At 35.2% G+C, this 16579-nt stretch overlaps 1 protein-coding gene across 1 annotated transcript in view; it reads right to left on the bottom strand.

Annotated features, from left to right (window-relative positions):
* ITPR2 (inositol 1,4,5-trisphosphate receptor type 2) overlaps positions 1 to 16579 on the bottom strand; it is a 463296-nt gene that overhangs the window by 230548 nt on the left and 216169 nt on the right. The window contains exons 33-34 of the mRNA XM_004435465.3: positions 10529 to 10657; positions 9195 to 9315 (exon numbers count right to left, since the gene is read on the bottom strand). Coding sequence (XP_004435522.1) covers positions 9195 to 9315; positions 10529 to 10657 — 250 coding nt within the window. The remainder of the gene's footprint in view (positions 1 to 9194; positions 9316 to 10528; positions 10658 to 16579) is intronic.

The raw sequence follows: 16579 nt of genomic DNA, 5'->3' as shown, positions 1-16579 counted from the left end.
TGTTCAAAATCATTAACTATCAGGGAAATGCAAATCAAAACTACAATGAGATATCACCTCACACCCATCAGAATGGCTATAATTAACAAGACAGGAAACAACATGTGTTGGAGAGGATGTGGAGAGAAGGGAACTCTCATACACTGCTGGTGGGAGTGCAAACTGGTGCAGCCACTATGGAAAACAGTATGGAGATTCCTCAAAAAATTAAGGATAGAACTACCATATGATCCAGCTATTCCACTGCTGGGTATTTATCCAAAGAACTTGAAAACACCAATTTGTAAAGGTACATGCACCCCTGTGTTCATTGCAGAGTTATTCACAATAGCCAAGACTTGGAAGCAACCTAAGTGCCCATCAAGGGACGAATGGATAAAGAAGATGTGGTATATATACACAATGGAATACTACTCAGCCATAAGAAACGATGAAATCCAGCCATTTGTGACAACATGGATGGACATTGAGGGTATTATGCAAAGTGAAATAAGTCAGAGGGAGAAGGTCATAGACCGTATGATTTCCTTCATTAAGTAGTAGATAATAACAACAATAAACAAATACATAGAGACAGAGATTGGATTGGTGGTTACCAGAGGGGAAGGGGGGAGGGAGGAGGGCGAAAGGGATAATTCGGCACATGTGTGTGGTGATGGGTTGTAATTAGTATTTGGGTGGTGAACATGATGTAATCTATGCAGAAATAGAAGTATAATGATGTACACCTGAAATTTATACAATGTTATAAACCAATGTTACTGCAATAAACAAAAAATTTTTAAAAAATAAAATAAAATTGAAAAAAAAAAAGAGCTCATTTTCTTAGTAAGTAAAGGGCTATACGAATTATTAAGAAAAAGAAAATAGAAACAGTTAAATAAAGCACAAGAAGTGATAGTTTACAGAAAAGGAAATACAAGTGACTCAATCATATGGGAAGGGCTTTTCTCCTCACTCATAGAAAAAGAAACACACATTAAAACTATAACAATATTTTTACTTATAAGATTGGCAAAGATTTGAGAATTTGATTACACACCACTTTATCAAGAAGAAAGAACTCTCCTACATTGCTGTGGCATGTAAACTGAACAATCTCTACAGAGAACAGTATCTGTCAAAATTAAAATACCCAGAAATTCTTCTCCTAAGTATTTACCTTATTCTCCCTCATGTGCAAAATGATTCGAAACAACACAAGTATGCAACAAAAGGGTTAAATAAATTAGAATATAGACACAACAGGTACATGAAAATATGCTCAATGTCACTAGTCATTATGGAAATGCAAATTAAAACCTCAATGAGATATCACCTCATTCCTGTTAGAATGGCCATCATCAAGAGGAAAAGAGATAATAAACGCTGGTCTGGACATAGAGAAAAGGGAACCATTGTGCACCGTTGGTGGGAATGTAAATTGGTATAGCAACTATGGAAAACAGTATGGAAGATCCTCAAAAAATTAAAAATAGAACTACCATATGATCCAGCAATTCCACTTCTGGGAATATATTCAAAGGAAACAAAAACACTAGCTCAAAAAGATACCTTTACCACCATGTTCATAGCAGCATCATTTACAATAGCCGAGATGTGGAAACAACCTAAGAGTCTGTCAACAGATGAACGCATAAAGAAGTTGTGGAACATATATACACAATGGAATATTAATCAGCCATAAAAAGTGAGGAAGTCTGACCATTTGTGACAATATGGATGGAATGTGAAGGCATTATGCTAAGTATAATAAATCAGACAAAGAAAGACAAATACTGTAAGATCTCACTTATATGTGGAATCTTAAAAAAAAAAAAAAAAAAAAACCAAACTCATAGAAAAAGAGATCAGACATGTGGTTACCAGAGGCAGAGGGAAGGGTAAGGGGGAACTGGAGTAAGCTGGTCAAAAGGTGCAAACTTCCAGTTATAAGATGAATGAGTACTAGAGATGTAATGTCCAACGTGATGACTATAGCTAACACTGCTGTACGATATATAGGAAAGTTAGGAGAGTAAATCCTAAGAGTTCTCATCACAAGAAGAAAATTTTTTTTCTTTTTTCTTTTCTTCTTTCTTTTCCTTTTATTGTATCTAAATGAGATGATAGACGTGAGCTGAACCTATTGCGATAATCATTTCACAATATATGTAAATCAAACCATAATGCTGTATGTCTTAAACTCATACAGTGATATATGTCAAATATTTCTCAATAAAACTGGAAAAAAAAGAATATAGGCACATAACAGGATATTATGCAGCCAAGGACAAAAGTAGGATATTCATTCATTTATTTGTATTCATCCATTTATTTTACTCATGCAATAAATATTCACTGAGTACCTACTGTGCTCTAGGCACTGGGTCAGTTTCTAGAACTTGGTAACAGATAAGGTACTTAGTTTTATTCTGCTTTGTGATTTCTGTACATGTTATGTCTACCCCCAATGGACTAGAAATTCACTGAGGGCAGAAAATATGGTTTGACAGACTGCATTTCCCCAACAACTAGAATAATGTCTTTCAGAATGAGCGATCATTATAAATCAGTTGAATTAATAAATATGTGAAAAATTTTATTATTTCATCCTATCTTGTAATTATTCAGATTTAATTTTTTAAAAGTAATAGTAGAGTTTTTAAAAACCATAATTACAGGGATATATTATATCAAACTCTTTACACAACCAACTACAACACCCCAGATAGACTAAAACAGACATGTTTGTTTTGATAGAGACTGAATTTCTCTTCTCCAACGGTTAATATTTTATACGTGTTTAAATTTGGGGGGAACTATTGGCTTGAAGACTGATATTCATTATTCAAACCATTTGTAAAAGATATTTAACAAAATTTCCATTTGGAAAAAAGATTATATTGCCAAAAAAGTACCCAACATTAATCCCCCCCAAATCACTTGAAGATTATGAAACACGTGGAACAAAATTCTTTTTTAAGTAAAATAATATGGAAGCAATTCTTGGATGCTTTTTCTCCAAGTGCTTCTAACATGTGCTTACTGTATTTTATACGAATGAGTAAACTGAGGAACAGTAACTAATCAAGGGCATTATTAATATCTTGATCCATATTTTGTATCTTAAAAGTACAAAGATACTTCAAAGTATCTTAGAATAGGTAATGTCTGTTTAAACTGATTTGTGATAGATAGTAGAGCATCAAAAACGTCTGCTAGCTGGTCAGTCTAGAAGTGTTCAGATCCTGCCTCTGTCTCCAGCTGCCTGTGTGACCTTGGGCAAGCTGCCTAACTTTGCTAACCTCACTAACCTCATGTCCTCATCTGTGAAATGGGACTAAGAATTATGTCCACATCATGGGGTTTACCACACTGTCCAACATTAATAAATGCTCACTGCTCTCAGCAAAGTAAGTGCTGATTTAGTAAGTGCTTTTGCTGATTTTTACTACCTTTTGTAGCCAATGTACAAATAATGAAATGAGTGAAGTATTTTTGGTGATAGATGAGTTCAGCTAATGCACTTGAGAGCACTTTACAATTGTAAAGTCTTATTTAAATGTAACTATAGTAGATAGTTACATTTACAGAAATGTGTTTACCAATTTGTAAATGCACTGAAAGTTTGCTTTATAAAAACAAAGTATTCTCTTGACTTTGTTATATTTTTCTTAAATATATATATTCTTTGTTCTTTTTAATATTATAAGTTCTTACATATTTGAATTGTGTTAACTTTTAGCACCTCTTCATATTCTTAAAGAGTTGCTGAAACACAAAAATGATTTTGCACCGGAATTATAAAACTTGAGACAGATCCCTACCCAGTAAGCCAATGGTTCTAGTTTATACATTAGGGCTTCCTAAGATAGGACTTCTAGGGTAACATGGTACAGCATAAACTTCATCCTCAGAGAAACTTGGATTTCAAACCCAACTCAACTACTTATTAATTGAGCAAGTTATTTAACCTTTCTAAGCCTAAATTTCACTATTTGCAAAATATCTAATGCATGCATTATTGTCAGTCAACAAACTCTTGTTAACCTGCTTAGTCAGCACTAGACACTTTCAGGTCCCAGCGAGCAGTGAATAAAGCCAAGTCCCTGCTTTCATAGTTCACATTCTAATGGGAGAAGCAGACAGAAAAGAAGCAAAAAATAAACAACAAGATGCCTTCCAATAGTCATAAGTGCAAAGAAGAAAATAAAATAGTAAGGATAAGGGGTGGGAAGAAGCTGAGACACTGTATATGGGATATTCTGGAACACTTCACTGAGCACTTAACTTCTGAGCATGCGATAATCTGAGAGAAGAGGATCCAAATAGAGGGAATAGCGCACATGCAAATGCCCTAAGATGAGAGAAAGCCTGGTGTAGACAAAACAGAAAGAAGGCCAGTATGCGTGGAGCAGAGTCAGGGGGGACGTGGGGTGGGGGGATCTAGGGGAAGTAGACGGAGCTCAGATGATGAAGGGCTTTGTAAGCCATGGTAATGAATATGAACTTTAAGCGCAATGGAGGGTTTTAAGTAGGTGAGTGATGTAGCTGATTTACATTTTGGGATCACTCTACCTGCTAGGTAGGAATGAACTGCAGTGGGACAGGAGGGGAGTGGGGAGTTCACTATGAGCTTCTTCCATAATCCGTGTCAGATGATGGTGAATTTGGACAAGCATGTCACACAAGAAAAAGAAAACGATGTGCTTGGAAGTGGAACCAATAGAACCTGCTATTGTGTTTAATGGGAGTGAAGAAAAGGGAAGAATCGAATGCAACCCATAAGCCTTTAAAAGAGTACTAATTGTGAAACAATTATTCTTTATAGCGGGACAAAAATCTGCCTCTTGCAGCTGCCATATATTAGTTATAACCCTATTCCCAGGAACCTGTAAAAGAAGTCTGTTCTCACCTTCAAATGTTGGAAAATAATTATTATGTTCCCCCTCAGATTTCTCTCCTTTGTCCCAATATTTCAAATGTTTTCAATCACTACTCAAATAAGGTGGGTTGAGATTCCTTTTACTACCATGGATGCTCATTTCTGAACGACTTTCATTTTGGTTACATGTTTTTCCATGAATAGCATCCACCAACAAACAAAAAAAGATGTGGTCTAACCATCACAAAGCAGGATTTGCTTTTCACCTTCTTCATCCTAGACAATAGCTTTCTATTAATGTCTCCATGACAGGCCTTTCATAGTCATTGTCCCTCAGAATCTAATAGAGGAGATAAGAAGAGGACATAGAATGATATGAGCCAGGATAAAATGAAGACCGTAAGAAAAGTGTAAGCGGTCAAAAGGGGATGAGCTCAGATCTGCGTATGAGAGTCAAGAATAGCTTTTATGGGGGCCCGCCCGGTGGCACAAGCGGTCAAGTGCGCGTGCTCCACTGTGTTGGCCCGGGGTTTGCCGGTTTGGATCCCAGGCACGCATCGACGCACCGCTTGTAAGCCATGCTGTGGCAGCGTCCCATATACAGTAGAGGAAGATGGGCACAGATGTTAGCCCAGGGCCAGTTTTCCTTAGCGAAAAAAAAAAAAAAAAAAAAAAAAGGAGGAGTGGCATCAGATGTTAGCTCAGGGCTGGTCTTCCTCACAAAAAAAAAAAGAATGGCTTTTATGGGGGAATTTGAATGAAAAAAATGTGAGCAATGGAAAAGGTGCTAAGAGGTGGCAATGGTGGAAACTGGAGAAAGAAAGGGAAAGAAGAAAAGCAACAAACAGAGAAACAGAGAGAAAGTTATAGCATGAGCAACGCATGGGGCCTAACAGTTCAGTTTGCTGGCACACAGGGGCTGTGTGGGACCCCGTAAGCAACGAGGTCAAAAAAGGAAGGCAGAACTGTGTTGTGGAGACCATGAATGTTAAAATGAGGAATCCATCCTTCGTTTGTTAGACACAGAGACACTGTTGAAGGCTGGGGACCTCGTGGTTGATGTTTTTAAACCAAGAGAGAGTGCTCGCTTCAGCAGCACATATACTAAACCAAGAGAGATAATTTCACTTCAAGAAGATTATTCTGGTAGCAGATTCATTTAAGATAGGAAAGACAGAAGGAGAGAACATTGAATTCTTACAGTGGTCCAAGAAGGACGTAAGGAGGGGTTAAACCAGGCTTTTATGGAAGGGAAGGAAAGAGAGGTACAAATGCAGAGGGATAGTGGGGATAAAATTTCCAGAACTTCATAACGCAGATGGAAAGGACAAACAAGGAAGAGAAAGAAAACGCGCCTTCTCACAGAGATAAAACTGAGATTTTTATACCAAAGCTTCACTCTTCCAAACTACCCTGGTTATAGCCTTAGATATAATGATTTTTTTCAGACTTCCTATCACACTTTATAGCATAGAAAAGTACAGCTTTACGTATATAACTTTATAGCATACATGATACATTATTATATATATACATACATTATACATTATAGCATACAAAAGTATAGCATTACATATATAACTTCATAGCATACAAAAAGTAACTAAAATTTCCTGTGAAATCATAAGGTTTTGGCTAATATAGAAAATGGTAGAAAATGAAATCTTATAACTTAGAAATAAAAGATATCTTTAGACTAACATAGCTTCAGTGACTATTTAAACCCCTAAAGCCCTGCCATCCTGCTACGCAAGAACAGATTTGACGACACGAGGCACCCCACTGAAGTCGGATCTCAGGTGGAAAGCACAACGTGGAATCTCACTGGTGACTCAAAGTTCTTCGTCTCCCAATTTTTAAGTGTTACGAACAGACTGCCCTCTATGCTCTGTGTAGGGCTAACTGGTGTTCCCCCATCGCACTTGCTAAATACTGAGGGAGGAAGAAGAGGAGGAAAAGACGCAAGAGGAGAAAAAGGAGGAAGAGGAGAGAGAGAGAAAGAAGGAAGAAGAGAGGAGGAAGAGAGGAGACTGCCTTCAAATGTAAAATATAGAAACATACTTGGCAGCTAAGACGATGTATTCCTATGTAAAAAATAACATCATCGTATTTCTTTGCTTTTCCTTTGGATTTTATCTTTTAAGGATTAGTATATTTCCAAGCTGATTTGGTCCAAATGGAAATGCTTTTAGTACTATTTTATTATAACTTGAAAATAATATTATTAAAAACCTAGAAGTTACATAAAAGCATGAACAATAAAACCAGATTCATCTATAATTCCACCACTCAGAGATAACGAACATTAATATTTTATTTATATCCTTCTGGACATTTTGCTATGTGTATCTTTTAGAAATAAAAATTATGTTCTCTTTTGTGTCCTTTATTTTTTGACACAATCCGTATTGTGGCCTCTTCTTTTATGTCTTCCTTTCTCTTCTTGAACCATTCAGTCCTAAAACCTTTAGGAGGAGCAGAGCGAAGTTGTGTCAGTGCTGGGAAGGAAGTGTACAAGGAGCTGAGTGGTCCAGAGTGTTCAAGCCCAAGAAGGAGTGGAAGGTGCCTGGAGGCTGCCTGGAGTGGAGAATCAGAACTTGAGTGGAATGAGGAGGGCATCCATGCTGGGGGACTGCCTGGCACAGGGTGTCAAAGGTGACAAGGGAATTCACATGAACGAGTGACCCAGCATAGAAAGTAAGACGCCAAGCCAGGTAGAGAGGACGTCCCTCAGACTAGTAGCCTGAGATAGACTGTGGGAGCCTATGGGAGGTGAGGAGGATGCCTCCATAAGAGGGTGTCAGGCCAAGCTGCCAGAGGATGCATCCTTGTGGGGTGTGGCCCCCATGGGATACCTAAGCCAAAGCAGGCTGTGAGGAGAGGAGGGTGTGTGCAAAGGAGGGGTCCCAAGTGTGGAAGCATTAAAGTTACTAGTTTGTTTGAGGAGAACTGGCATCCTTACAAACCAAATTACTCAATCCAGGAATAGTACATCTCTCCACTTATTAAAATCTTTTATATCCCTCAAAATAGTAATATAATATCATTCTCTCATGTTTCTTGTTAAGTTTTCTCTTACGTATTTAATATTTTTATTGCTACTGTGAATGATATCTTTTTCACAGTGTATTCTCTGCTTCTTTTTGGTATATAGAAAACCTATCCAGTTTAATACTTATCTATAATTAATCACCTAGATGAACTCTATTAGTCTCTTAGTTCTAATAATTTCCAAATGATCCTCTTGGGTTACAACCGATTTTTAATTTATTTAAATTAAAGTTGAGCAGTCATTAAATTTTGTTAATATAAAATCACTTAGGTCAAACTGCAGATGGGGGAAAAGACTGAAAAAATTTTAAATGGTCATTAATTAGTTAAATCATTTATTCATTTATGGAATATTTACTGAGTACATACTATAACCCTGGCCAAGTTACCTAACCTAGATAATTCTGTTTCCTCAACTGTAAAATGTAAATAATCAAAGAACCTATCTATGGATTAAATGAGATAATGCAACTAAATTGCTTAGCAATTGCACATGGTAAGCACTCGATAAATGTCACTGGTGATGAAACACACTATAAGCTGCCTTCTCAAAGCCTGCAGAACCACCATTAGTTGAAAGAATGGTCAAGTTCCTCTCTTTGTTTTTTTAAGTCCAGTGAAGTTTATTTCTTTTCCCTCCTCCCCTCTGCCATCTGTTAGATGGCTCTAATTAACTCCAAAAAAAAAGAAAAGAGGACTCTATGAGAAACTCTTTCTAGAATATACTAACCTTCCCTCAGCTGTAATCTCCTTGCCTTCCATTTCATTTGTAATTTCTGAAGCTTTCTATATACAATAGACCCTCAATAATTACTGATGGCTTTCAAATAAAATTGGAAAACTGAAAAACCCTCAAAAAGTCCTACTGCCCTGTGAAGGTATTACTAAGTCAGGCTACTTAACAGACAAGACAATTCCATAATGAAACCTGGGATAACAACTAAACTAAACTCATTCCCGTAAAATCTTACTGAGCTATATGAAAGTTCCATATGCCATATTAAATTTAAGTTTAGAAATTATAATGATTAAAAATATACAAGTAAATAAATTTTAAAATATTTAAACAAAGAAATATAATAATTATATTTTCCTCCCAAAAAGTATGCAACGTTCAGAATCGTTTGCTGATCATTGCTCTTCAACTTTTACAGGAACTATACCTGCTTTCTCATTAAGCTGTAAACTGGAAAGCTGCTCGTGTTGCCTCTCAGCCATAAAGCCCAATTTCTTTAACAAGATGTGAAAATAATTAAAATCTGACATTCTGACTTACCCACTTCAGCCAAAGTTCTGATACAGGACTCCACTGAGGCTTTCTGTGCTGGATTTGGCCAGGTGCAATTGTAAATTCTGAAGGCAGACTGCAGCAGCTGAATAAAAACTGGCTGATGTGTCTAAAAACAGAAAGAAAGTACACAAATAGGCCACTAAACCATTAACACTCTTGATGCGGTATCTATGCATTATCAAAAAGGCTCATCCAAATAAAATACAATCCAGTCTTGTGAGTTTCAGGGCTATTTCAAGAATATCTCATTCAACAAATATTTATTATGTACCCACTTCATGGCAGACACTGTGCCAGACAGGACAAAAATTGATTATTTGCATTCCAACTATATTCTTAATCAGAAAAATATGGCATTTCTTGAAGCCAATGTCATAAATTTCAGTATATTTTTAATAATATCTGGTTTGTTTCCAAGTATAAATAGAGCAGGTGTTCTGGGTTTGATTGATTGTATGTTTTGGATTCATGTAATACTCAAGTAGAAGAAACAACAATTTTGACCTACAAAACAATTTCATATGGTTCTAACAGTTTAAGTTTTCCCTAAAGAAAGTATAATTGAAATATTTTTATAATACACAATCACTGTAGAATATTTGGGAACCATAGAAATGAAAATGACCAATAATCCTACCATGTAGAGATAATCAGTATCAACATTTTGAAGACATTTACTTCTGAGTTTTTCTACATATATATGCACATATATTCTTTACCCACACAAATTTGGATGATACTATAATGCAATTCTGTGGCCATTTCACTTAATATTACTTCATGATCATTTTCCTTAGTCATCAATATTTCTTTTAAAACATGGTTTTTAATTGCTATGTAATAAGCCATGCTACAGTTACACCATAATTTATTTAGCTATTCCCCTATTTGTGGACATTTAAGGTTAATGTCAATTCTTAAGTATTATAAATCCTTGAATGAAAATCTTAGTTTAATTAGTTTAATTAGTTAAGTTTTTCAAGATAAATTACTAAAGTGGAATTATTGAGTCAAAACGCCTATCCATCTAAAGAACCATGTCATTTATTTCAACATTTGGCAAATAGTCAATATACAGATATGAAAGTTCCTATTATGCTTAGAGGGAGAGCAGGTATAATTCAATCTGAAGATGGTGCCTCTTTATTTGAAATAAAGTTTGGTAAACTCAGAAAAGCGTAATAGTAAATAATATGAGAGAAGGGTGATCTTCAGAAGTGTAGGAAATGATTTCCTGACCAGATTAGTTTTTCCCTACTCAAATAACATAAATAAATCTTGTGTGATAAAATACTTTTCTATTTGGTTGTTTAAGTTACCTGGAGGCTGGTACTGTTGTCTGAAAAAGGAGAATTAAAGAAGCCGCTCACAATATTCATTATTGACTCAGTAACACACTTCTCCAAGAAGGTGTCTGCGTGTTTCCTGTCTGTGGTTGTGTTGCAAACCTGGAGAAAAATAAAACAACTCAATACATTTTATCACATCTTTGAATTATAACTCAATACTGTAATGTTCTAAAAAATTATCCTGAAATTGTTGTTTATAACGTTTCTTCTGCTTTTTAAAGTTACTTTGAATAGACACATTTCTGCCTAAAATGCATTAAAATATTATCATTCTGCAGTAGCCTCTCCTTTAAGTTTGATTGTCATTTCATCCTTGGACCAGAATTCTTTCACAGACCCCAGCCTCTTCTTCCTGCTCTGCTTCTCTCTACTCTTGCACACCAACTTTCTCCCTCTGTCCCCAAGCTTGGATTTGCTGGAAAACTCTTTTCCACCCAATGCGAGGAAATCAAAGAGGAGACAGTCGTTACAAGAAAGTGCTGAATGTGATTAATGGTAGTTTATATCTCTACACATTTTCACCTATAATACATACCTGGCCCAAACTGGAGCATGCAAACACAGAAAACATTCAGACAGTAAAACAGAACGCTAAAAGAAAATAAAATTTCCAACAATTTTGACTTTTTCGTCCACAGATTCTCTGGGCAGCATGAAAGAGTACCTTTGTGTGCTTTCTTCTCAGGGTAGGCTAAGCAAGACTATACTACAGCTGAGGATAAATAAGAAAAGAACACAGGCCTAGTTCCTGCTCTGATCTTTACACATGATTAAATGAGGCAGAAATTGGTCCTTTTGCTAAACAAACTGTAAATTTCCAAGTATGTCAGGGTCGACAAATTGCAAAAGCTAAGATACATGATTAAAAACAAATGAAAAAAAAGTTGGGTGATGAAAAGACAAGAAACATGAAGATAAAAAGAAGAAGGAAAAGTGGGAGGGGGAAAGCACAGGATGTGAGAAAAGACTGAAAAATGGGGCAAAGTAAGACAGTTCAAATAGTCACACAATTATGGTGGGTAAATATGGTGGCCATATGTTCCAGATGTTCCAAGACGATCCAAATTCTTATGTATTTTTCTTCTTTTCAGTAAGGTGATTAATCAAAAGAATAAGTCAATGTAATTTAATTTGATATTGCTTTAAAATCTTTCACACAAATAAATTCACAAGAGGGAAAAAAAATTCCCTTCTTAAACACGTGTCCCAATGTTTTGGTTTGGAAAATAACAGTATTTGCCCCATGGAAGTAGAAGAAAGAGGAAAGGGTTTGTTTTGCTTCTAAGCCACTTCTCACGGAGGGCAATTCACTTTTTCCTCAACTATTAAATGACACCTACTTGACAGATTGTATTAGAACTAATCTCACAGAGTTATTGCAGGAAACAGTGCAATTAAAGGAAAAAAATTATGTCGAATTATGTAACCTTTTCTTTTTAGTTATTGTTTAGTTAATCTTTTAGTTTTAGTTATTGTTCCAGCACATAACATAGCGCCTGGCATACACAAGATGTTCAATAAATGTTTGTGAAATGAACGAATCAATTAAAATGAAAGAATAAGAAAGGACTCAGTTTGTTTTAGGTTAACTTTGGGTGAGGCCATGTATGTGGAACATCTAACCTAGGACTAAAATTTAATGTGGTCCCAGAACTAATATAAAATTGATTTTCTCACGATGGATATGAAGTAGGATTTAGTTCATTTGGTGTCTTTCCAGCATTGGCTTTTATAGTGAAATTTTCTGATATGTAGGGTAAAAATATACTAAAGTTGAAAAGGTAGCAGACCAATTCTACCATAACCAGCCCAAATAACCTTCTTCCTCATCCCGCGACATTTCAAACAATTGTGTGGGGCTCTCCGGAGCTATCATCATATCACGCTGCATTACCTCCCCTGGACATTTGCTAAAAAACCACCCCGAAATTTGCTTTAATCAGTGGATTAATAAAAGTAATCTATTTGTAGATAAAGGCTTTCCTCAAAATCCTGAGTAATGAACAGTCTGGGTTTACAAAACTGTGTGGAGCTACTCCTCAATTCATTTGGACAAGAAATTCAAATAATTTTTCAAGGTATTTATTTTTGGCCTCGTAAATATCGTGGAGAGGCAAGAGATGTAAGAAGCCATTTTTCTTATTAAAATCTTTTAAAACTGTTCAGGAAATAAAGAACTCAAATAATATTTCTTTATACTGTCTTTTATTTATTTTTACTGCCTCTTTCCAATAAAGATTGGAAACGGCTCAAATAAAATTACGTCAGATTAGGTTAACGTTTTATGTGTAATATATATTTTTTCAAAGTTTCGATCTGTTTGTACATATTATTCACACACCATTATTGCCTATAAAACATTTCCAGGTACTGTCATTATCTAAACACTTTAACAGTGTTAAAAGGCTATATTTATTGCATCATTCTAAAGCATCATCATGCTTTAATCCATTTTTGGAATGAGTTGAGGTATACATAACCAAAAATACAAATCATTTTCTTATTTTATAGTTAGTCTTCCTTCTTGCTAGTCTTTTATGACTCCTTTCTTCTTTTGCTATTATAAAGAATTGTACAAAATTATTATTTTTACTTTGATCTTTTGAGTATACGTCACCAAAAGAGGAATCACCAGATGAGTGTATATAGACAGTTTTGTACTACTTGCTGGGCTGATCCTCTAAAATAACAAATTTACAATGCTATTAACAACCTATCTGTGGATACATAGGAAGTTCCCTCATTATCACCAACTACATCTTGTTTTCAGGCTTCAGTTGGATTCAGCTGATGCAAGGCAATGGCAGGAGATCAGAGTGGAAGAGAAAGCAGTCAGGTACCTACTCTGCCTCTGCCTCCATCCCCATCTCCCTCTCCTCGCTGAGGCTTTAGCGGTACCCGCGTCTCTGTACAGCTCCCACTGGAGCCCTTCTGCAGTGTCCAAGTTCTCTCTGGGCTCCAGTAACACTAGCATTCCCCTTACCCCTTCAGGCCTGGGTGGAAAGAGCTTTGCATTGTTCCCAATTCCTGGGTGTTCCCCTGTCCCTTCTTGGTCCCTTTAACCCTGCCACATCCCTTGAAGTATGCCATCTGTTTCCTGCTGGAACTGACTGCTCTATCTGTAAATTATCATTATTTTTGCCAATTTAATGATACCTAAAAGTTATTTTATTTTGCACTTCTGACATTGCTAACAAGGCTGGGCACTTTCATGTAATCATTTCATGCCTATATTTTGTCATGTACAGACCATTCAAACCCTCGAACCACTTGAAATGAAACCTGGATAATGACTGGTACGTTATGTATCAGTTTAACATACGCTTCATAATAAGCTCTTTTTTGTTACCGTGGCACATCTATTTTCACATTCTGACTCTATGTAGAATATTCATTTCATTACAGTTCACTGTATAAAATAATTCTTAGCGTTCAGGCACTATTTTTTATTCAGATAACTTCCATTTATTTAATATAAAGGAGAGAAAAACCTTTTTCACAAAAGAAAAGGATATTCTATACATTTTTGTTCTAGTTTTTTGTTGGAGTCCTTCTTCCATTCCTTATACATCGTGACTCCTATAAGGAGTTATCCTTAAGCTATCTGGAATTTGCTGTTGTAGATGACGTGATTTATAGATTTTGATTAATTTTTTCCCATATTGAGCTCCAACTGTCCTCTGAACATTTATTGAATAGTGATTTCTTGCCTCACTCTTTGGTTACTTGAGGTTTGTCTTATAGTATGTCACTAATCACTATTTAAATCCCTCCCAAATCACTCCCTGTACCATTATTTTACAAACATTTTAATCCAACTCTACAAGAATGAAATGATTTTCAATTGTTTTACAACTTGAAAAACAAGTCCACCATCATTATCTTTTCCAAGAAAAAAACAATCCTCCTTTTGAAATATCTGTCCTCTTCTACTTCCAGATGAATTTTACTATGTATTTGTCAAATTTCATGGACTATCACTCAGGGACATAAATTTTTTAATGAAAACTAAATATTGGATTAGGAATTAGAACAGTGAACCAAACTATACATAGTCCCTACTCTATTAGAGCCTTTATTCTAATCAAGAGAGACACACAATAGACAAGTTAATAAATATATAATATAATTGGTAAAAACAGAGCAAATAATGGCCTCTAGAGAAAATAGGACGTTCTGTAATGACGGAAATCTTCTATATCTTTGATGTCCAAGACAGTAATCACTAAACGTGTGTGTGCTCACTGAGCACCTGTAATGTGGCTGGTGCTACTGAGGAACTGAGTGTTTCATTGTATTTAATTTTACCCAATTAAAATTTAAATTTAAATACGGCCAGTTGTTACCCTACAGGATAGGGCACCTCTAGTGCCAGTAACATACTCTTGATCATAGAGACCAAAGAACACAAATCCTAAGGATCATTTTTGTATTCCTCATAGACAGTAAAAATGTTCATCTAAACATTTGAAGTGATATCGCATATTTATTTTAATTTCCATCTCTTGATTCATGACGCCAAAACTTTCCAAACACTTGCTTTTTCTATCTCTTTTTATATCAGTCACCTGCTCATACACTCAGTTGGCTTTCTTAGAATTCTAAATTCATTTTTTAAAAAGATAATATTTTTCTTAGTATCAATATATATTAATTGTAGGAACCTTGAAAAAATATAGAAAAATACAAAATGGAATACAAAAATTATCCATAATCCTAAAATCCAGATAAAACCTTGGTCAACATCTTGGAATCTCTTCTTCCAATCTGTTTGCTCTGCCATATATATTTTACATAATTGAAACCATTCTGGATAATCAGTTTTGTATTCTCCTTTTTATACTCATCATTCAATCATTAGCACTTCTCATATTATTAAAAATCCTCAAAAAATAATCTCTGTGACTTTAAAATCAATCCTATAGATATAATTTATTGAACCCTTTCTCTATTATTAAATATTTAAATTATTTTCTACTGTATATTATTATAAAAGTATGTTAAACTTTTTTGACGTAAATCGTTGATATCATTTCTAATTATTTCCCGAGGACAGCCTCTTAGAAGCTAAAGTACTTAACACATTAAAAAGGTATGAAGGTGGGGGCTGGCCCTGTGGCTTAGCAGTTAAGTGCATGTGCTCGGCTACTGGCGGCCCGGCTTCAGATCCCAGGCGCATACCAACACACCGCTTCTCTGGCCTTGCTGAGGCTGTGTCCCACATACAGCAACTAGAAGGATGTGCAACTATGACATACAACTATCTACTGGGGCTTTGGGGGAGAAAAAGGGAAAAAGAAAAGGAGGACAATTGGCAATAGATGTTAGCTCAGGGCTGATCTTCCTCACAAAAAAAAATAAAATAAAGCTATGAAGGTTTTTTTTTAATGTATTAACAAAATGCTTTTCAGAAAGATGACATAAATTTACACTCTCATCACAAGGTATGTGAACCAACATTTAATATTATCTTTTTACTCTTACAATTTTGATAGCTGGAAATTGGATCTTATTTTCCTTTGTATTTTAAATAATTATTAACAGTTGACTACTTTTTCACTAGTTTACTTGTATTTCCTCTATAAATCATTAATGTCTGGATTTTGCCCATTTTATTATTATACTGTTAGTGTTTTTCTTATCTATATATATAAGTTCTTTATGTAAAGATTTTAAGCCTTTTTTAAAAAGTATAGTAAATTTTTCTATTTTAATGTTTTTTATTTCTATGTATAATGTTTTTATGTACTTAAGTTTTAAATTTTCAAATAGTGAAATGTTTTATTATTTTCATTAGCCAATTTCATCCATTGCTTTTATGCTTAAAAAGAACTTTCTCATCCAAAGAGAGATCTCTATCTACATTTCCATCCATTTTTATCATTTCACATTTATCTCTAAAATCCACTGCAATTTATGCTATTATGTGATGTTAGGTTAAGAGCTGAGCTCATTTCACCCCAAATAACCAGTGTCCTCAAACGTCATTTTGATTTAGTTCAAATCAACAATTTTTGTTGA

Source organism: Ceratotherium simum, chromosome 17 (assembly GCF_057802395.1).
Source record: "Ceratotherium simum simum isolate JZ-2026a chromosome 17, ASM5780239v1, whole genome shotgun sequence".
Lineage (NCBI taxonomy): Eukaryota > Metazoa > Chordata > Mammalia > Perissodactyla > Rhinocerotidae > Ceratotherium > Ceratotherium simum.
This window is presented reverse-complemented; position numbering and strand designations above follow the sequence as displayed.